The following is a 22,696-nucleotide window of genomic DNA, read 5'->3' as shown; positions in this document are numbered from 1 at the left end:
TATATATATATATATATATATATATGTATATATATATATATATATATATATATATATATATATATATATATATATATATATATATATATATATATATATATATATATATATATATATATATATATATATATATATATATATATGTATATATATATATATATATATATAGTATTACTAGATGTGTAATGCCAATGTAAAAACTACATGATGTATATATACTCCATGATTATAATTTGAGTGACTAGACCTGAATGTTCTATAAAATAGTCACATATTTACTGACCAGATACTTTCTGTACTGTAAGGTTCACCATTACAGCCATAAAGCAACATATGATGAACTGTAGCTACATCAGCCAAAGCTTCAAACTTATCTGGAATAAAAGATTTTGTTAACAGTTTATACAAAATCCTTACAACTCTCATTAGCAACAATTATTCAACATCCTTACAGCTCTCATTAGCAACAATTATTCAACATCCTTACAGCTCTCATTAGCACCAATTATTCAACATCCTTACTATTGTTATTAGCACCAATTATTCAACATCCTTACTATTGTTATTAGCACCAATTATTCAACATCCTTACTATTGTTATTAGCACCAATTATTCAACATCCTTACTATTGTTATTAGCACCAATTATTCAACATCCTTACTATTGTTATTAGCACCAATTATTCAACATCCTTACTATTGTTATTAGCACTAATTATTCAACATTCTTACTATTGTTATTAGCAAACATCTCACAGCAGGTTTGACATGTCACAGTATATTGTATGGAGAGAGCTGAGCAACGATTATAGTTCTAACAATGACCTGATGCTGACCATCTTACAGTCAACAAGTCAGATACAACAGGCATGTTTGACAGGTCTGAATGTAATATGTGAATAGCCAGTGTCTGGGTGGAGTCTAGCAATTTTCACACAATGACCTGATGTACACACTGGGCAGAATGAAAACTATAAACACATCTTCAGAGAACTATTTTCTAGTTAAAAAAAACCATGTAATGTAAATGAATTCAGTAAATGCAACAAAATCTATAAGTCAGACATAAAAAGTACAAACAATTCTGTTAAGCTGCTTTTGTGATTTTATAGCAAACATCTGTGACAGAGTACACTGGTCCGCCTACACTCTCCCATATATATATATATATATATATATATATATATATATATATATATATATATATATATAGATAGATAGATAGATAGATAGATAGAGGAGTGGGTTGAGTAAATTATATTTAACTGTTTGTATGGACAAGTGGACCATGCATGCATGTTTAGTTTCATGTCAACTATAGATGAGTAAGACAGAGGTCTACTACCTTTATGATATGTGTGAGCAGCATGTCATCTGAATTCCCAGTAAATGGACACAAAATTCAATTTTCACTAAAGTTAGTACAATAGAACTGGTTATTTTCATTAGCAGCTAAGCATAGTATATTTACTTACATATAAAGTATTCTTCCTGATCTAAATGGTAGGCTGTGCAAAGATAGGCATCAGGCTAAAAAGGGATAATATAATAAAATATTTCTAAAAGCTCTATGAACATAATTTACCTCTTTATCAGTTTAAACTATGCATTATTTAGAAGCTTTTAAGCTAATTCTATAATGTCAATCAGTCAAAGCACACCCACTGATAACTATAATTAATAAGGGATAGATGCAAACTGTCACAACAAAAGCAGTAGAGCCTTCACCTTGCCAGTGACATACTAAAGTAAAACTCACTTATAGACTGTTAAAAACAATTTGTAATTACCTGTGTAGGTTTGGCTCCTCTCATTAAAATTTCTTCAGTCTGAGTGTCATTAATCACTGAATAGAGAAAAAAAATCATATCAGCCGCACAAAATAACAACTAAGTAAACAAAAACAAGATATAAAGTAATTTTGTGAACTAGAAAGACAATGCTGTGTACTATACCTGTGCTATGTGAACCAGACATTCCACCATGGTGATGTGTTCCCTTTGCCTCTTCCTCCAAGTCAGGGTTAGGTGGTAGTGGATCACTGACATCAAGAGGGAAATGTTTTCCAGTGATTTCAGGTATATCATTACCTCCACAAGAACCAGAAGGGTCTTGTACAGAGCTGTCTGTGTAAAACATTATGTAGAAGTTGCACATCTCATCATTGCCTGTTGACCTGTCAAACACAATAGAACAAGTTTTTACACAGTTTGTAAAAAAAAATTCATTTTGTAAAATGAGCTTTTTTGAAAGTTGGTATGTCAAGAACTCTATAGATTCTAAGAACAAATTCATTCCTTAAGTTTTAAAATGATGGTTTTTAACTTTTTGACACTCTAAAATGTGGTGTGTTTGAGGGGTTATATCTGTAAAAATATTTGACACAAATTCTATCTTTTGGGACTCATCGCAAACACACATACAAAGAGAACACGTCTAATGTTTATACGCAATTATATTATTAATTTTGAATAAATTCCTTTTTATAGCTGTCATTCTTTACAATGCCTTACTTTAATAAATAATAATTAACAGAACAAATTGCTTTTTAATTTACTTAGTACAAAACAATTTAAATGAGCTATTAGACTATTTAAGGAGTGGCATTAGACATTGAAGTGGTCTAAAGGTTTGCTTATCTTTCACACTACAGCACATGTAGTTGTTTTATTTTTTTTCTACACATAAGTGTGTGTTAGTTACGGTAGAACAATATAAGGTAGAACAATCACTGCTGTAGAAGTTTTTTTTTTTTTTACAAAACCACTAGTCTATCAAGATGCAATTGTTTTTTTTTTGGGTCAGATTTTGGGCCCTTAATGGCCTGCCCCCCTACATTGCGGGGTCTAGATGTATAGTAGTTCAGCCCATTTCTACCATTTGACCTCAGGTTTATATGTATATTAATGTTTCATCCTTTGGTTTTTAACACCATGTGAGTAAAGTATTTGATTGTATACTCTCATTGTAATTGCATGATAATTCCACTGATTAGATTCCCATGTCTTAATAATTTATTTCATCACTATGCTGACAGGGAACTTGAATGCTATGGCTTGCTATGAGTTTAACAGTTGTTTAAAATACAAACAAATAAAATTCTAGAGAAATAATATTCCTGACTGTGGTATGTCTGTCCCTCATGGATCCTCCCAAGTAACAAGTGAACCAGAAGCCCTGTTTAATGCCACACTGAGTATAATCAACATTACAGAGGACACATTTATTTTCACGAAGTTTGACAAAAACCTACCCAACAGAAACAGGATAAACCATAGAGGTAGAGTCATAAGTGCATCTTGCTGCCTAAAAAAAAACAAGCTTTGTTTATTAGCAGTTATCATAAAATATTTCAGTGCTACCCATGACTGGCAGAGGAATATGTCATGGAGAATATAACAATGAAAAGATGAAAAAGTGATGTTCATGAATGTTGTTTGTGTAGACCTACAAAGAATTAGAGATAACTGCTTTCAGGTTTTGTATAATTCTTCTGTTAGTAGAAAGTATGAAGTAGAGTAATAATTTAAAACACAATGGTTAATGTGAAAATCATTTACCAGAAAATCTCCTGGTTTAACTTCAATGTTTTTGTTTGCAGGATAAAATGCCTGAAATATAATAACAACAATTAGAGATATGATTCTTCATCTAAATAAAATATTCATATAACTGATGACATTTCTAAACTAATTAAATCTCTCAAACAGATGGTATTTCTTATAAATATTTTCAATAATGATAATTTTTAAAAAAAGTTTTTTTTAAGCACCTGAGGCCACTGAGGATTTCCCTTGCCAATTTCATGATAAGTTCCATTATACTGATATCCAGTAATGACACGACCTAAACATTTATAATTAAATGCAAATATTTTATTAAAAAATTCTTTTGGTTGATACATTAAGTTTCAGCTCTGCTTTTAAGGGTTGGTTAAATATTTTAACAATTTCCCAATAAAAATGTGTACAGGTTTTCTGGTTTTTGACTACAAACAAAATTTATATTGCGCAAGTGATATTTCATACCCCAGATATAAATAGCCCCTTTAAAAAATATTTTGCTAACAAGAAATAACTAAATGCCTTAGTTTGAAACTATTGTTTTCTATTCTCTGAACATAAAGAACAATGTGTAAAACAAAAACAAAATTAAAGGAAATTATAAAATTAAAAAAAAAATTACACTAGCTCTTATATCCATACAGTGATAATAGAGAAAAAACTGCACTATATATTAGTTTTCAGACAATTTTTATACAAGTATGAATAATAACACAAAACATCCCTAATACATTGATATGAACAGTTTACTGAAAAGTTACTAAGACAACACATGCAATTAACAACAATAACAAAAGCTTACAAATAAATATATTACAATAACAACATCACACACATGGGCATACTAAACAATAACACCTTAATTAATGAGAAAAAAAAATTATTCCAATATAACCGTCTTCAAACAGAAACTAACCTAAACCATGTGCATGAGTTCTGTAAGCAAAGGGGAAAATACTTGCATCCATATAATTTTCACATGAGATATCAACAGGATAAGCTAGAAGAAAAATGACGCAATTATTTTTAGAAAAAATTAATATTTAGATGTTCCATATAAACTTAACAATGGAGAAGGGTAATATACATGATAATAACATTGTAAATAGGAATACAATGGTATTTCTATGAAATTGTAAAATAAAAATATAGTTGGTATTTTAAACTGTCAAAGTAAAACTAAAGAATAGGTAATAAGAAAAATCTAAATGTATAGTAATTGTTGGGATATTTTTCAAAGACAAAATTTGGTTTGAAAACAGTGAGTTCATCAAACTTACTTTTCTTGCCATTAGGAATAGTAAATGATGTGTCCATTAGAAGAAAAATCCCAGCAACAAACTGTGGTCTACAGAATAAATTGGTAGATTGTAATTGAATGCAGTGTTAGTACTTAATATACTTAAAAATCTCCCTTAAAAATATAAAAAAAATAATCAGTTTATTAAAAAACAAAAAAATGCCAAGTAAAAGTCTAATGGTATGCAAAAACAAAACAAATTATGTGCATGTAAATAGTGCCTACAAAACCATTTTTTCACCTCCAAATATTGCATTAATAATAAAGGAAGCATTCTTTTGGAAAAAGCATTGAAGTGCATTTAGTGAGTTTTGGGAAAGATGAGGATGATATTTTTTCTATTATTGAAATGTCTCAATTTAAACTATTGTATCCATCTTGGTAACTTTTTCCATGAACCAATTTTACAAGAATGTTACAGTAAAGGAGATTAAAGAAAATATAATTAGTAATTTTACACTGATTCATTCACATAAACAATTTCATTTATTTAAAAAAAGTGCCCTCATTTTTAAAGAATGGTATTTCACAGAAAAAAGTAAATGGGTGAAGGGTTGGAAAAAAACAAAAGCTACCAAGGTATGACCACTAATAGGACTGCAGAGTGGGTTACAAGTGCTCTCAAATTTACCCAACTCCTTACAGGTTAGCCTGGGGTAATGATGCTGCATAAAAACAAACAAATCAATGTAGTTGAAAAACTATGGTAAAACACTTATTGTGAAGATTTTAACTCTGATTATCTACTATTTACATATAGAATTCCTTAGAGAATAAATATCTTTCTCATGTTACTACACATTTTTAAGAGAAATGGCCGAGCTGTTAGACAACAACAGTTATATTGTGAAGTAAATAAGTATTAACAAAAATATTTTTTTTGGGGGGGGGGGGGGGGGGCACATGGAGATACTAAATCATCTACCTTGCCATATATGGCAGAACATATTGATAATGCTAATGGCCATACTGCCAAAGGAACAAAAAATACCCTCACCATTGGACAATGCAGATCCCCAAACCAGTTTTTTTTAAATTTAAAAATAGACATGTAATCAAAATCCAAGACTTCAAACCAAGTACCTCTCTGAAGAAGTGAGATAATAAGGTAATTACCCAACCTATAGCACAGCGCTTTAGTGCATTTGCACAGTTATGCAACAGTCATTGGTCATGTCAAAAGAGCAACAAAGCTATCATATCATATAGCTGAAATTACTTACTTTGTCTGTGTGATATAAATCTTCATACCAGAGTGATCTGCTGGATCAGATTCTAGACAAAAGAAATCAGACAATTTTAAAAATGTTAATCCTGCCTTAAACATGTTTAAAACTAAATGATTTACATGTGAGAAAAAAATATATAAATATCACCTTCAAACTGTTTGGCATAGTGAACTTGTAGAACCAATGTTTTGATACTTGTGTTTGAACCAATTCTGAAACCAACATCTACAAAACAATTGAAAGACAATGCATTTTCACTTTCCAGAGAAGTATAGTATATGTTTTTAATGAGAAACATGTACAAATTCATAAACTAATTCTTAAACAAGTTGCAAATTGAAATATTCATATAAAATGGAAATACCTTTAGGTAAAACTGTAGGTGGTGCATTTTTAGCCCAAGCAAATAAAATGGAAGATTTTGATCCTTTACACATAACATGACAGGGCCTGAAAAGAATTGTCTACATTTTACTTCATAGTTAATGTAGGATCAAAATATTATAAACCATGTTTAGCTTTTATATTTAACTTTTTGAAACAAGGGTCATAACATCATCTGTAAACACCAATACAGTTTATCTTGATTTATTAATTACGAGCCGACCAGTGGCGAATCATACAACGCTATTTAGTTGTTTTATTTTCTACTTTTCAGTTATTCATAATTTGAATGCTGCCACTGAAAATATTTGCTTCAAAACACTAAAACCCTCCTTTCTCCCAACCCCTACCCCCCCCCCCCCCGTTGAAAGCAGCCTCCTCTTAGTTACCTCCCCTAGGTTTAAAATCATTTCAAACTAAAATATATGCCCTTAACAGCCGTCACTAAAGCCGGCTCTATGATTGTAAACATTTAGCGTGAACCACAGCTCACCACACCATGTGGGGGTGGGTGTGGTAGCGATATGCCTAGAGAGGAAGAGAGGGGGCTGCTAGGAGGTGCGCTTACAGCTTGGTGTTTTCTATGGTCTCCAAGAAGAGAATTATATATATAGATAAAATAATTCAACCCTGTCTTGTGTGATTCTCGCTAAAAAAAATTCAAAAACTAATTATTCAATACTCTTATAGAATTTGCAATTGATTAGGCAATTAAATATTAAACTTTAAAATAGTTGCATTTCTATCATTATATAAGCATATGTTTTTTAGATAGGCTTTAAGTAAAATTAAAATCAACGATGTTGAATACTCTTTGGTACAATTACATAGCAATGATAATGGGTGAAGATTATATCCCTAAAGATATGAGAATTTTTCTACTTAAAATATACAACTTTTTAAACTAGTTTGTATAATACAATAGGGAACTAATGTGTGGGGCTAGACTGGTTTTCCCTATATATTATTGAATTATCCCTTCAGTCATTTACTTGTTCTAGAAACCAAGACAATTGATTTAGACCTACCATATTTCTAGACTAGAAAAAGCTGGTCCATCACAACCATAGAGCAACATGTGATGAGCAGTTGTTGCATCAGCCAAAGCCTCAAATTTATCTAGTAAAAGTAAAACAACAGGTAACTTTCTAGATACAGCACACTTAACAAACTGTTGGTATATTTTCTGTTATCTGGTCATGCACAAAGGATGGAATATCTGCTAAAAAACTTTTTTTTTTCAATTTAGTTTCTCTAAATTTAAAATATCTTTGCTTAGACACCAAATTTGAAGCAATGAGAAAATACATGAAAAATCTTACAGATATATGCTTCAACATCAGAGACAGGATGAGCTGTACAGAGGTAAGCATCCATCTGAAACAGATAAAATTGTTTGTAAGCTGAGCTTTGTTCATGAAAGAATAGAATGTCAAGTATGCCTATTTATGTAATAAATAATTTATTCACAATTTTTGCCTGTTTAGCTGTAGCAACAAGTGAACTAATATTCAACAGAACAGAAATGATGAATTTAAGGGCATGGGCGGGTGATGAGTACCAACTTCCTTATTTCCGAGTCTAAAGATGTAATACTTGGCTAATAGTTATAACTCAAAGAGATAAGCATAAAAATATTTTTTTTAATTTTTTAAATCCTCCGTTGCCATGGTGACGGCGGCCATATTGGATTTTATTGACGATTTTTAAATGGAAATAACTCAAAAATGGTTTGTACAAATTTCATAAAAACTTAATATAGTCTGAAGACACATGTGTTTAACACTTCTGATAGATTACATTTTCAAAAAAGACGATAGTTTTTTTTTTACTTTTTTTTCCTATACATCACTGTAAAAATTTCATTATTTCGTCCAATTTTTTCACTATTTCAACAATAAAAAAAATTTTTTTTTTAAATTTCCAAAAGTGTTCTATCAGTTTTATTTGAACATATATACAGAGTAACTGGAGCAAATTTAGTTCAGTTCTGATAATTATTAACAAAGTTATTTCACTAATTGTACACAAAAGTATCAAACTGAGAAAAACGCAAAAAACCAACAAAAAGTTGCAAAAAAAGAAAATTTACAGCTGTATGTCACTAAAATTGACCACATTTATTGCCTGAAGTATGGTGCTGCTGAATATATTTCTTCTGAGCTTGTTCAGCTGTTAGTTTCCTTTTTTTCTGGCTTTCTTTGTTGTACCTAGAGCTGTAGTAAAGCTGTTGCGAAGGCGTCTTTTTTGGCGTCCTTCACTGAGTCTTCGACTATGGTTTCCTTCTTTTGACAGCAATTCTATAGCATGCATGGGCCCAATACTGAATTATGCTATCGCAGAAACAGCAGTATATTTTGCATGGTCTCATGTCTAAAGCCAATTATGATAAGACGATGTCTTTGTTTATTATGAATGGCCTTGTTCTGGATTCTTTTGCAGTTGTATACATACGGTTTACAACATTTTTATTACTGCCACACCATGCTTGAAGCAAACCCTTTACACTTTTTTCATCAATAGTAGCCACTACATCACAGTTACACTCTGGGCAAGGAAATGTATTGATAACATCAAGAAGCAAATCACAGTCGACAATAATTCTGCATGGCTGTTGTTTACAATTAGCACTACCATACTAGATGTAACAGTGCTTTCTTCTGTCTGTAAAAACTGTCTTACATTGCCGCAGTTTCTTAGTAAATGTGCATATTACATCTGCACCAGTGCTTGTCTGAATAGTGCTAGATTGAGTAGAGGTAGATGCAATCAGTTGCATTCGGACGTGCCTTTGCTTTAGTAAATTCGTTAGATGTGTGTATCTATTTTTAGCGAGTGTTTTGTTCTACCCATTATCGAAAGAGAAACAAATTAAATCGTCTGACTGCTTATGATAATTCACACAAACTAATCTAAACTGTTAAAAGTATATTTAATTTAAATAATTATATGTTAAAATAATGTAAGTATTTCACAGAAGCTTAGAGAAACAAAACTAGATCAAACTTAGCAACGCGCTGAAACTAAGGGATTGTTTACTTACGAAGCGAAACGACCAATCGCTAACTAGCTTCCGCCGTTGAATGCCAATGAAAAAATTGAGGTCAAAAATTTGCATACCGGAAAAACCCGACTGAGTAAAATAAACAACTTTATGACGTAGAAAAATAATCACATTAAAATAGGTATTTTGATTGGTCCTTTAATTTTAGAACAAATAAAGAAAGGAGGTCACGGCCTTTCCATTGATATGAAACACATTAGGCTTCCGCAAAATCTAATAGTACTTTTCTAGGTCGAAAAATGGCTATTTTTACCGAAAAAGTGAACAAATTACCCTGAACACACTACTTTGAACCCGGTTTTTCATAAATAAATAATGTTTTCAGGGTCATAACAATGTCATTTTTAGATTCAACGATGGTTATTCTGTATAGATCAAGTAAAAGTGGGAAATCGATGATTTAGTGGATTTATGACGAAAAGTACACCCGCCCATGCCCTTAATCTAAATCATGACATATATTAACATCTGCCAATATTATGTTTGTTTAGAAGCCTTTTTATTCTTTTTGCAAATGACATGTAAATAGAAATTTGTTTAAACAATGCAATGTAACTGCACAAACAGGTTAACCTATAGTTACAACCACCAGAAATTTTATCTTACCCCCACCTTAGGGAGCAAAGAAAATCAATACACAGCTGCAAGAACATACACATCTCTCTGCTGTTGCAAGCAAATAATACAATAATACATAGATCTGTGCTAAGCCTAATTAAGTTATATTTGTTCACAACGGCTGGAGTAAATATTGTAATATGATCATGTGACTAAAAATGAAATAAAATATTTTCAGACTACCATGAAGAAAATAAAATACAACAATCTATAATTTAAAAACAGCTACTGTGAATAATACTCTTGAAAGAGGAATTCTATTTTGAATTATCTAAATCCTTTTAACCAAGCAATTACATTTGCTTGCCAGACTAAGGTGTTAAAATCTGAGATTAGGAAACAAAGCTTCAATAAAATGTTTTTGCCATATTGCATAGGACAGAATTCATCTAGACAATATGTACATGTTTTCTTTTGGTTCCTTGAATAAATTATTCTTATCTTATGATTCACTAGTAACAGCAAACAAACTCTGTAAACATGTTATGTTGGGGTACACTGCCCACTCATCCTTAACACTTCCTCAATGAACCAGTTTACAAGTAGAGCAGAACATGCCAGCAGATAGCTATTACATACATTAGTCTGCATAAAAAAAAGCTAAAAACATGTATTTAAAAGCTCCAAAAACCTGTAGCTGTTTGTGTTTAAGGCACCATGTACATGCCGGTTAAGTGTTAAATAATATAACTCTTAATAGCGAGTGTTCAATAATATAACAAAGAAATGTATGTGTTAAATAAATAATACAACACAGATCTGTAACTGTAACAAGGTATAAGCACAAAACATGCTTTGCTCTAGGTAATGTAACATTTTCTGTGGGTAAAACATTAAACCTATTGATATAGAAAAAATGTTATAGAATGTACCTGCTGAGGTTTGGCCCCAGGCATTAAAATATCCTCTGTTCTTGGTTCACTGACTTGCACTGCTGTTGTAATCCCTGCTAACAACATCAGTAGACAGCAGGTAGTCTTTGTTAGCATCATGTTTGAGTGTTTACCTAAGTTGTGGGGAAAATATAATTTATTATTAATTGTTACAAAACACTTTAAAATATAATAAGTTTAAAATTTTCGTGGGACTATTTTTTTGCTTAGTTTTACAAATGAAATGGAAAGTTGCTTTAATGAACATAATATCCATTTTAAGGGATTTTATTTAAGATATTTTCTTTGTCACCATTGTTTTAAATTTCTACATTTGGGCCTGAGTGTGCCTTTTGTTTAACACAATTTTTGCTTTTAACTTCAAAATTCTAATGTCATTAGTTCTGGTTAGAATAAAGCTACATTTAAAAATGGTAAAGCAAAGTTTAAACAAATTAAGTTTATAAGCCTAAAGTTTTGACATTTTTTTTTACTATTGTAAAGAACATTTTAGAAACAGATTCTAATACTATTTTTAAAAAATATAGGCCTACATATTGGATAAAGTTAAATTACTGTCATTTTAATATTATTCTACATTAACTTGGTTATTAAGAACTGTATACTGGCGAGTGAGGTTCTAGATTATAGTGATAAAGTCAAAGAGCTGCCTAATACAGCATTTACATAGAAGAAAAAACAAAATGAAAACCCAATATAGATCTATGTTGAGTTAAGAATGGTTGGATGAAGAAGTAGTAAGTAAGTAAAGTTCCCTTTCAAACTTGACGGTCTATAAGACAAGTGAAGTAGAGTTCACTTGTTTCTGTGACCTCGGCATATGAAGAGATAGTGGTCAGCACTGTGCCCAGCCGCCTTTACTCTCCCTAACGTGAGTAAGGTACCCATCAGAGTTGGGTGGACTCAAGGACGGTCTACTGAATTGAACCCAGATTCGAACTCGAGACTTACGGGTTAGCAGTCCAGCTCTCTACTGCTAGACCACTCCGTCCCACTGGATGAAGGAGTAGTTAACAGAAAAACTGTCGGTGACATTATTGTTTTACTTTCAAATGCTCTAATTGTAAATATAATATTCTTATAGCCTAGAATAATAGAATATTATCAATTGAATCAAATAAACGTTGATAAAGTTTGATAGTACAATTATAGTTCCACGCTTTAGGTGTGAAATCAAGTAGAATCTAGAGTAAAGTGGCGTCTGCGGACAGACGTAGCAAAAAAAACGGAAGTGCCGATTTCCATTGAGCGCCATTCAGTAACCGCTTCACATAGAAACAAACCGAAAGTACCGTCTCACTCCGCATTCTTTCTAGTTTAATCACGTCTGATTCATTTTGTATTCATACGCATAGCATTGAATGTATTAACATTTTCAGTGGTGAGACTCTGTGCGGACAGTAAGTGCACTTTTTTTTTACATTTTATTTTCTGTGCGCACACTTGCTCCTTATGCGGACAAGGCATATTTTGTTCATTTTATTTCTATTTAAATGATTGAAATAGACACGTTTGATGATCAAAAATATTTTTAAAACCTAAAAACATTACTAAAAACTTATAGATCTAGATTTAGACTTAAATTTAAATATAAATCTGGAGTATCAAGATTAGTTCAAAGCTCCTTTTTACTTAAAGTGTAAGAAATATATTCTACTCTGATTTTTCATTAGTGTCCGCAAAAGGTTAACCCTAAAAAAAGATGCGGACACCCCAATTTTTCCTCTAAGATGGCTTAAACAACCTTAACTATGATATTTATAGCTTTCTATATATATATATAAGCTATTTATAGTTAACCCAGTTAACTAAGCTATGATTGGTTCGATTTATTCCTCTAATCCGGAGACTAGTGCTCTTCATCCGGGTGAGGTTCCCTTTCATAAAACGTCATACATCGCAACTTTGAAAAATTCCAATTAATCTCCCTATTGAGTGAAATAGAAGAAATGGACTCAGATGTGTTTAAAAATGGACATGCTTTGTGTTGTTTGCGTTAGTTTCCTATAAAACATTCATACAATTATTGTTTAAGCGAAAAACAGCAAGGTGTCCGCACAGAGGCAACTGTCCGCATACGCCACTTTACTCTAGGACTCTATGCAGTGGCACATAAAATGTGATTGTGAGTTTAATTTAATGAAAGTGAAAGCAACAAGTCCGTTGGTTGGTTTGGGTCGATTCTAAATATTGTAAATATCATCTGTTAGTTTCTGCGACTAATACACAATTGATAGGCCTAATAGATTTAGAGAATCTAGAACAGATGTAGAATCTAGAATTCTAGATCTAGATCTAGATCTAATCTTAGTAATCTAGATTAGATTTTACTTTTAGATTCAAGATTATTTTATTATTTTAAAATTACAAAATTAGTCTTGCCTACTCTTTCCCAATTAATTAATTAATTATTACTAGATTCTAGATCTAGAGATTAGAATCTAACTCTACTGCATCTCTACTTGAAGATATCTAGATTCTAGTTCTAGATCTAGATATCTAAATAGTAAATAAATATCTCTATCTAAACTCTCTAAAACTAAAGTCTGCTAATGCTAAACTAAACTGCCCCCCCCCCCCCCCTTTCCTACAAATGAAGAAAAAAAACACGTAACTGACCTGTGATTTAGAATCTAATTATCACGATTTTATGTAATCTTTACCTAAGTACAAAACTGTGTATGAAGAGATAACATTTTAAAAGGAAACCAAAGAGCAGCACACTAGATCTCTAAATCAGTTCCTTTTTTTTTTCACCACAAAACGTTACGTTTTATTTGTTTGGTAGAATAAGGGAGATAATAATATAGCATAATCGGACATTATCAATACTACAAAAATACTACTTTAGTAAGACGATTACGATACTAAAAAAAAACTTGAAAATTTAAAATGTAATACTGATGTACTGATTGATATATATAGATCTAGTCCAAAAAAGGACTAATAACAGAATATTATTAAGCCATTGAAAATCAATTAAACCCATAGGCGTCGCGAGGCGGGGTTGGGGGGTGCGGACAGCACCGAGTGACACCATTTAGTGGGCGAAAAATTGCTATATATATATATATATATATATATATAGAAGAAAAATGCTTTTTGCCAGTTCAATTTATATGAGTATTTTGAATAACAAATAAGTGAATCAACGACACACACACACACACACACACACACACATATATATATATATATATATATATATATATATATATATATATATATATATATATATATATATATATATATATATATATATATATATATATATATATATATATATATAAAACAGGTTTTTTTTCTGGGGGGGGGGGGGGGGTGACATCATGAGGTCTCGCACCGGGTGAAACCCGACGCTACAGATTTAACCTGTACATGCAAATATCATAAATAGGTTTACGCCTTCTCTCTCCCTCCCCCCCTCTCTCTATGTCTATGTCTATGTCTATGTCTGTGTCTTTGTCTGTGTCTATGTCTTTGTCTGTGTCTATGTCTATGTCTATGTCTATGTCTATGTCTATGTCTATGTCTATGTCTATGTCTATGTCTATGTCTATGTCTATGTCTATGTCTATGTCTATGTCTATGTCTATGTCTATGTCTATGTCTATGTCTATGTCTATGTCTATGTCTATGTCTATGTCTATGTCTATGTCTATGTCTATGTCTATGTCTATGTCTATGTTTATGTCTATGTCTATGTCAATGTCTATGTCTATGTCTATGTCCGATGTTTTCTTTTTCTTGTTATTTTTTTTTTCATTAGCTCTACTGAAAGAGGAACGTTATTTACTTCAATGTTTCTCAGATAAAATCGACCGTTGCTAAAATTAATGGCTTTGTTAAATACCTAAAAAAAAAGATCTATTCAATCGTGGGCGGAATGTGGGTGGTCAAGCGGTTATGGAAACAAAAAACGGCCGTAATAGCTCACTTTAATTTTCTTTTATTAGGACTACCATACTGTTCCTGACGGTCGATGAGCCTAAATTACGTCAAAAAACGGAACTAAACAGATGTTAGCAAAATTAACGCGAGAAGTTGGGGGAAAGGTGGCCAGGTATTTGACACAGCACTTATAGTGGACAATTTTAAAATCTTCACCTATTTGTTGATGTGTAGTCTGTAGTCTATAACTGGAATTTTAGAAATTTAATAACTGTGTTCCAAAACAAGTAATGAGTTTTATTAAAAAAAATAATGAGTTGAACATAATTTAAAAAAAAAAAACAACTTGAACCCCATGTGTAGTGTGGACTTATCTAAAAACAACGTAAACCACATCGTTAGGTACAAAGTATCGATACCGCTTTTAATGTCTTAGTTCACCCAGTTGTTGCGCATGCGCATAATGCAAACTAGAGTCGTGATGTCTAGCAGACACCTAAAGATTGTATTTTTTTTTGTTTCAACAAAATGTACGCTTATTTTACTTATTGACTTATTGTTTGAATTGTAAAGGTTTAGAATGCCTTTTTTTTCATATTTAAATTTAGACTAAACCTATTATGAATTTTTTTTAAAAATGTATAAGAAAACTATTAAGAATCTACTAAACTTAGAGAAGAGAAACGCCGCTGCTAGATCAATAGCTTATACTACTTATAGATCTAGATCTAGATCTAAGCCAGGGGTCTCCAAACTTTTCAGTCCGAGGGCCGCATTAACTATCAAATTTCAGTTCGGGGGCCAGTTTCTTCCGGGCATGTCTTTGATTTTTCTGGGCAAAGTTCCTCAGCCATCACTAACAAACGTTTTTTTCCGTGGACAAAAAGATCTCCGCGGGCCGGATGAGAGGGCCTCGCGGGCCGCATCCGGCCCGCGGGCCGTAGTTTGGAGACCCCTGATCTAAGCCATACGCAGTGTTTCTTTCGGGCATCTCTTCTGTAAGGGGGGAGGGGGATTCCCAGACGGGATGCCTGTAGTAGACGACAGTTAATGACTTGATGAACGCTAGTCCTGACTTCGTTGTTGTAGTTTTCGTATATGTACTTGTCTTGGTATAACAAAATTTACATTCATGTTGTGCGTGCAGAGGGGTGGGAAGAGGGCGACGTGGGGGGGGGGGGGGAGGCCCTTAGGATCTATATCAAGGGGCATTAGACGGAGTGATTTATTATTATTTTTTGGAAGAAAGTTAAAAGTGTTGATGTAGCATGTTTTCTCTATCATTAGCAGGTTTACGTCAATGTGTCACCACCCCCCAACCCCTCCACCCTTGTCGGGATTTATCAAATTTGCTCTTAAAAGACTATTTAACACTTTAATTAAAAAAAAAGAAAATAAAGTTCCCTTTCAAGCCTGACGGTCTATGGGGCAAGTGAAGTAGAGTTCATTTGTTTCTGTGACCTCGGCATATGAAGAGATAGTGTGGTCAGCACTATGCCCAGCCGCCTTTACTTTACCTAACATGAGTTAGGTACCCATCAGAGTTGGGTGGACTCAGAGACGGTCTACTGACTTGAACACTCTAATTAACCACTTTTTAATGTGGAACTATAATTTTTTGTATATGTTTTTTTTGCCTTGGTGTCACCCCCCCCCCTAAATGGTGTCACGCGGTGCGGTCCGCACCCCCGCACCCCTCGCTACGCCCCTGCTTTTATATTAATTAACAATTAGTCATCAACAAACAATTTAATCAACTTTATTTTCCTAATTATTTGGCACATGATTGAATTTTCTTAAGCTATTTGGTTTGAATTACATAACTGTCACATAACTGTCAAAAGTGATTTAATATCTTAGCAAGGAATAAAAAAAACTAAGAACATTGGGTTAAAACGTGGGGAGAGGTAAAACATCTGTTATTAAAGTCTTATAGACTCCAAAACATTTATGTGTTATTATGTGTGTACGCATATTATATAGGACTATACACACACACACACACACACACATATATATATATATATTATATATATATATATATATATATATATATATATATATATACATATATATATATATATATATACATATATAATATATATATATTTATATACATATATATATATATATATATATATATATATATATATATATATATATATATATATATATATATATATATATATATAATGGAAAAAAGAAGGCCCCGCGCGGATGGTTGGCCCTAGGCCCCGCGTATTCCTAACGCCGGCTCTGCCCCCCACCCCCCACCCACCCAACGAAATGTATAATTCATATAGAAAATATGGAAATATGGTAATCTATCATTTAGGTAATAAAATATATACTTTTACCTGTGTCCGCTCCGCCCCCCCCCCCCCCCAACCAAAGTTTGTTTCACGTGCCCCCCCCCCCCCCCCCCCCCCCCCCACCCGGTAGAAAAAAGACTAAAACAAACATTGGCCACTAGTGTTGTAGAGAAATGGTTTAATATTTTATGAATTTAAATACTTTAAGAATGGTTAGTTCTTTAGGCAGATATACTACTAGGCCTACTAATTTACAAACTATATGAAAACAGAATTTTTTCTTTCTGTACATTGACTTCCAGGTTCGAAAAACTAGTTTTTTAATGCATTGAAACAGTTCCATCACATGCTATATTTCTATTGTGACGGCCATACCTAGACGTCTCTTCACAAGCGGGCGTAATCAAACGAACGACAAAAGCCAAACAGGTAGAGAATATTGTCTATTTATGCTTAGATAACGAATTTTACACTGATATATCATCAAACTATTGATTGCAACATGTGTAAACATTTATTTGGTTGGGCACTAATGATCTTTGTGAAGGAAGCTTTGGTTAAACGCAAATGCAGGCATAAATTGTAGAAATACAACACTGTCAGTGGCATCGGCAAACTCGCAAATCAGATGTGTGTGTGTGGGGGGGGGGGGGGGGGGGGGGGGAGGGTGTGTGTGTGTGTGCTAGAGCAGGTTTTAGGAGTTGGGGGAGCGGCGGGTGCACAGGAAGGTGCCAGCATCTCTTTATATATATATATATATATATATATATATATATATATAGTATATATATTATATATATATATATGTATATATATATAATATTATATATATATATATATGTATATATATATATATATATATATATATATATATATATATATTATATATATATATTATATATATATATATATATATATATATATATATATATATGTACTTGCGAATGTTTCAATCTAACTGCCTACCTTTCTGATTCACATAATCCTACTGTTAAAAAAGATTTTATTTTAAGCAACATATTGAAAAGCATGAAATATATGGACAAACGAAAAAAAAAAGTAAAAGAAAAGATGGGAAAACAGCATCGGACGTGTTTAACCTGGGTGGCCGGAAAGAACCGCAACGGAGAAAAAAGCGCAACGGAAAAAAGCGCAAATCAAAAAAGCGCAACGGAAATAAGCGCACACGGAAAAAAGCGCAAAGAGAAAAAAGCGCACACAGAAAAAAAGCGCAGAAGAGAAAAAAGCGCAAAACGGAAAAAAAGCGCAAAGAGAAAAAAGCGCACACAGAAAGAAGCGCAAACTAGAAAAAAGCGCAAACGGAAAAAAGCGCAAAGAGAAAAAAAGCGCACACGGAAAAAAGCGCAAAGAGAAAAAAGCGCAAACAGAAAAAAGCGCAAAGAGAAAAAAAGCGCACACAGAAAAAAGCGCAAACAGAAAAAAGCGCAAACGGAAAAAAGCGCAAAGAGAAAAAAAGCGCAAACGAAAAAAAGCGCAAAACAGAAAAAAGCGCACACGGAAAAAAGCGCAAACGGAAAAAAGCGCAAACGGAAAAAAAGCGCAAACAGAAAAAAGCGCAAACGGAAAAAAGCGCAAACAGAAAAAAGGCGCACAACAGAAAAAAGCGCAAACGGAAAAAAGCGCAAACAGAAAAAAGCGCACACAGAAAAAAGCGCAAACAGAAAAAAAGCGCAAACGGAAAAAAGGCGCAAACAGAAAAAAGCGCACACAGAAAAAAGCGCACAAACGGAAAAAAGCGCAAACAGAAAAAAACACAACGAAAAATGTGCAAAAGAGAAATTTAGCACAAAGACCATATGGACTAGATGGACACATTTATACATGACTGTTAGGGCTGCTGTGAGAGTGTCGTGTTGATCACGTGATCTACTACCATTTAAAGCGTACCACTACCATCTGCATTCCCATCATCACGATACAGGCGATAATCACTTTACACAATGCCTATTATTTTCTTGGTCAATAATTATTGAACTTACTATTCTCGTATAAACATAAAACTATCGACATTACACGAAGTATCTTTCACAGTATATACACAACATATATATATATATAGTATATATATATATATATATATGATATATAATATATATATATATATATATACGATATAGATATATATATATATATATATATATATATATATTATATATATTATATATAATATATATATACATATATATATATATATATATATATATATAGTACTATATATATATATATATATTTATATATATAATATATATATATATATATATACCGAGGGGTCTATGGGGGGGTTATGACCCCCCATAAACCCCCCCCCCCCCTGCCTACGCCACTGCAATATAACTTATTATTCGCATAGATTTAGAGTAGCGTCCCTTTTGTTTACATGTTTTCATTCCCTTCAAACAAAAGTCTATTTTAGTTATATTGAGATTAAAGAATGTAAATAAATAGTATACACAATTCTGTAGAATAGGAACGATTGGGAGGGAAGTGACATTTAGCGCAGTAAATTTAGAGGTTAGGTAGGGTATAATAAAATGGTGGGGTAGGAAAGTTAAGGGGTCCATTCTCTAATAGGTAATCTATGTCTCTTTCGTACTTTCGTATTGGTTTATTGTCGAACCTGTCCTCACCTCACATCACAACAGTTGGGTGACGCTTAACGTGTAATGTTAAAATAAATAGCATGTAATTGAGTTAGTTCGAAGTGAGTTTTCATACAAGCCCAACGCACTAATTAAGGTTGTCGCAAAATGTAACATATATGTAACATATGTCAATGAGGTCAATGAATTTTCATTAAAAAAAAGACGTCTAGTACAGTTTACGAAACTTACGAACTTCGCCGATACTTTTTTGGTGAGTAGTTTGGTAAGTAAGTAGGCGGGTAGGTGGCTAGGTGGGTAAGTGGGTAAGTGGGTAGGTGGGTAGTTAGGTAGGTAGGTAGGTAGGTAGGTAGGTGGGTAGGTGGGTAGTAGGTAGGTAGGTAGGTGCGTCATGATGTGAAAAAATATTAAATACAAAATTGTTATTTTGTGCGAATGAATGTTGTTACGAGAGATATGACGAATGAGCATGTTTGATGACGCGGATGAAAGAGATTGAAGTTTTGCCATAGGAACGGGTTGTTATAGTATGCAAGCTAGGTAGTTCGGACTAGGGAGAATGTGAAAGATACTTCGTGTAATGTCGATAGTTTTATGTTTATACGAGAATAGTAGTTGAATAATTATTGACCAAGAAAATAATAGGCATTGTGTAAAGTGATTATCGCCTGTATCGTGGTGATGGGAATGCAGATGGTAGTGGTACGCTTTAAATGGTAGTAGATCACGTGATCAAACACGACACTCTCACAGCAGCCCTAACAGTCATGTATAAAGATTGTCATCTAGTCCATATGGTCTTTGTGCTAAAATTTCTCTTTTGCACATTTTTCGTTGTTTTTTTCCGTTTTGCGCTTTTTTCCGTTGCGCTTTTTTCTGTTGTGCGCTTTTTTCTGTTTTGCGCTTTTTTTCCGTTTGCGCTTTTTTCTTGTTTGCGCTTTTTTCCGTTTGCGCTTTTTTCTGTTTGCGCTTTTTTCCGTTTGCGCTTTTTTCTGTTTGCGCTTTTTTCCGTTTGCGCTTTTTTCCGTTTGCGCTTTCTTTTCCGTGTGCGCTTTTATCTGTTGCGCTTTTTTGCGCTTTTTTCTCTTTGCGCTTTTTTCCGTTTGCGCTTTTTTCTGTTGCGCTTTTTTCTGTGTGCGCTTTTTTCTCTTTGCGCTTTTTTTCTGTTTGCGCTTTTTTCTCTTTGCGCTTTTTTCCGTGTGCGCTTTTTTCTCTTTGCGCTTTTTTCCGTTTGCGCTTTTTTCTGTTTGCGCTTTTTTTCTGTGGTGCGCTTTTTTCTCTTTGCGCTTTTTTCCGTTTGCGCTTTTTTTCTCTTTGCGCTTTTTTCTGTGGTGCGCTTTTTTCTCTTTGCGCTTTTTTTCCGTGTGCGCTTATTCCGTTGCGCTTTTTGATTTGCGCTTTTTTCCGTTGCGCTTTTTTCCGTTGCGGTTCTTTCTGGGAACCGTTTAACTGTGGGAGATGAATGGAGGGGGGGGGGGTGATTTAAAACAATTGTGGGGGCACGAACAAAAAAAAACAAATTGTCTGTTAGAAAGCAGAGTGCATAAAACTAACAGTCTGTGGCGTCGCGAGAGGAGGGAGGGTGGGTGGACCAAACAGGATGACATCAGTTAGCTAGAGATGACACCAAGGCAAAATATTTAAAAATTTACAGATGAGAAATGTTTTCCCCCTAGTTTAATTAATCATTAATTAAATTTAAACAGCCATTTAAGAAAATGTCATTTTCGCTCAGTCATTTTCGGGCACACATTATCTGTGCAATGAGCAAGCCGAATTCACTTGTAAATTGTGGACGGTGACCAGAGGCGTCGAAAGGCGGGGACGGGGGGGTGCGGACCGCACCGGGCGACACCATTTAGGGGGTGACACCAGGACAAAACAAAATTGCAATATAATTGCAATATATATATATATATATATATATATATATATATATATATATATATATATATATATATATAGCCTATACTTTTTCCTTTGTTGGGGGGGGGGGGGTGACAGCATGAGGTTCCGCACCGGGTGACATCGGACCTAGCGACACACTGACGGTGACTTAAATTAATTGAAACTGACCACAGCTGAGATCTTATAGCAGAACGGGAATGTGAGTCGCAGCTGACCTTGCAAGGTCTGTCCGTCGGACTTCCCTCCTGCCCCTATCCCACCCTCCCTATACCACCTGACTATTTGGCCCGGTGAGATGCAAACCAAACGTTACTTAGGCTAGATAATGTGTTCTATTTGTGTTTGGTTTAAGGATTTAGGTGTCACCCGTCAATACAGAGGGGATGGAGGGGATGAAAGCAAATCCCAATAGAAAAGCAGGGTGAAGTCTGAGTCAACGGCCTATATGATGCATCCATGTTGACACGTAATATGTTAATTGTGTTGGAGGGAATTCTTTTTTATAGTTCAATTAAGGACGAAGAACAAGAAGAAGTACACGGTGATCCAGTACAGGAATGTGTAATAGTAATGTTCATTTAATAGTATTGAAAATTGTAACTAAACGTACAGTATAGCTTCAGTTTCTGATCTCAGTATCATGAGGTGGAATCTTGAATATTTACGCAAGATCCGAATCCCTGCTATTAAAAAGTAAAAACTCAACTAAATGACAGACAAGAAATTAGTCTATATTGCTGTGTAGAAATTAAAAAGCTCACTTAAAAATATTCATAGTAATAAGTTCTTTTGTATCATACAACTTTAGTCGATTTTTCCTTACAAATACCCACCTTTACAATTTTGTGTCATGGGTTGTCAATATACAGGCCCCCCACCCCCCTCGTAAAAATCAACAACAACAACACATTGC

General features: G+C 33.4%; 1 protein-coding gene across 4 annotated transcripts in view; it reads right to left on the bottom strand.

Annotated features, from left to right (window-relative positions):
- Nucleotides 1-13,825, bottom strand: part of LOC131950542 (peptidyl-glycine alpha-amidating monooxygenase B) — a 30,081-nt gene extending 16,256 nt beyond the window's left edge. For 2 of the 4 annotated variants that reach the window (XM_059312748.1, XM_059312751.1), the window contains exons 1-16: nucleotides 13,671-13,813; nucleotides 11,031-11,164; nucleotides 7,799-7,853; nucleotides 7,505-7,595; nucleotides 6,457-6,542; nucleotides 6,240-6,317; nucleotides 6,087-6,138; nucleotides 4,844-4,911; nucleotides 4,480-4,563; nucleotides 3,773-3,846; nucleotides 3,561-3,611; nucleotides 3,254-3,306; nucleotides 1,956-2,176; nucleotides 1,791-1,846; nucleotides 1,476-1,530; nucleotides 284-374 (exon numbers count right to left, since the gene is read on the bottom strand). In XM_059312748.1, coding sequence (XP_059168731.1) covers nucleotides 284-374; nucleotides 1,476-1,530; nucleotides 1,791-1,846; nucleotides 1,956-2,176; nucleotides 3,254-3,306; nucleotides 3,561-3,611; nucleotides 3,773-3,846; nucleotides 4,480-4,563; nucleotides 4,844-4,911; nucleotides 6,087-6,138; nucleotides 6,240-6,317; nucleotides 6,457-6,542; nucleotides 7,505-7,595; nucleotides 7,799-7,853; nucleotides 11,031-11,150 — 1,235 coding nt within the window. In that variant the 5' untranslated portion in view covers nucleotides 11,151-11,164; nucleotides 13,671-13,813. Of the gene's footprint in view, nucleotides 1-283; nucleotides 375-1,475; nucleotides 1,531-1,790; nucleotides 1,847-1,955; nucleotides 2,177-3,253; nucleotides 3,307-3,560; nucleotides 3,612-3,772; nucleotides 3,847-4,479; nucleotides 4,564-4,843; nucleotides 4,912-6,086; nucleotides 6,139-6,239; nucleotides 6,318-6,456; nucleotides 6,543-7,504; nucleotides 7,596-7,798; nucleotides 7,854-11,030; nucleotides 11,165-12,002; nucleotides 12,051-13,670 lie in introns of those variants that run through there. The other 2 variants (XM_059312749.1, XM_059312750.1) reach the window with 2 other exon arrangements.
- Nucleotides 13,826-22,696: the final 8,871 nt, after the last annotated feature.

The sequence above is a fragment of the Physella acuta genome, unplaced genomic scaffold (assembly GCF_028476545.2).
Source record: "Physella acuta isolate Inbredline_101_S28 unplaced genomic scaffold, ASM2847654v3 ptg000770l, whole genome shotgun sequence".
NCBI classification, from domain to species: Eukaryota; Metazoa; Mollusca; class Gastropoda; family Physidae; genus Physella; species Physella acuta.
The sequence above is the reverse complement of the archived record's forward strand: the minus strand, read 5'-3'. Positions and strand labels throughout refer to the sequence as shown.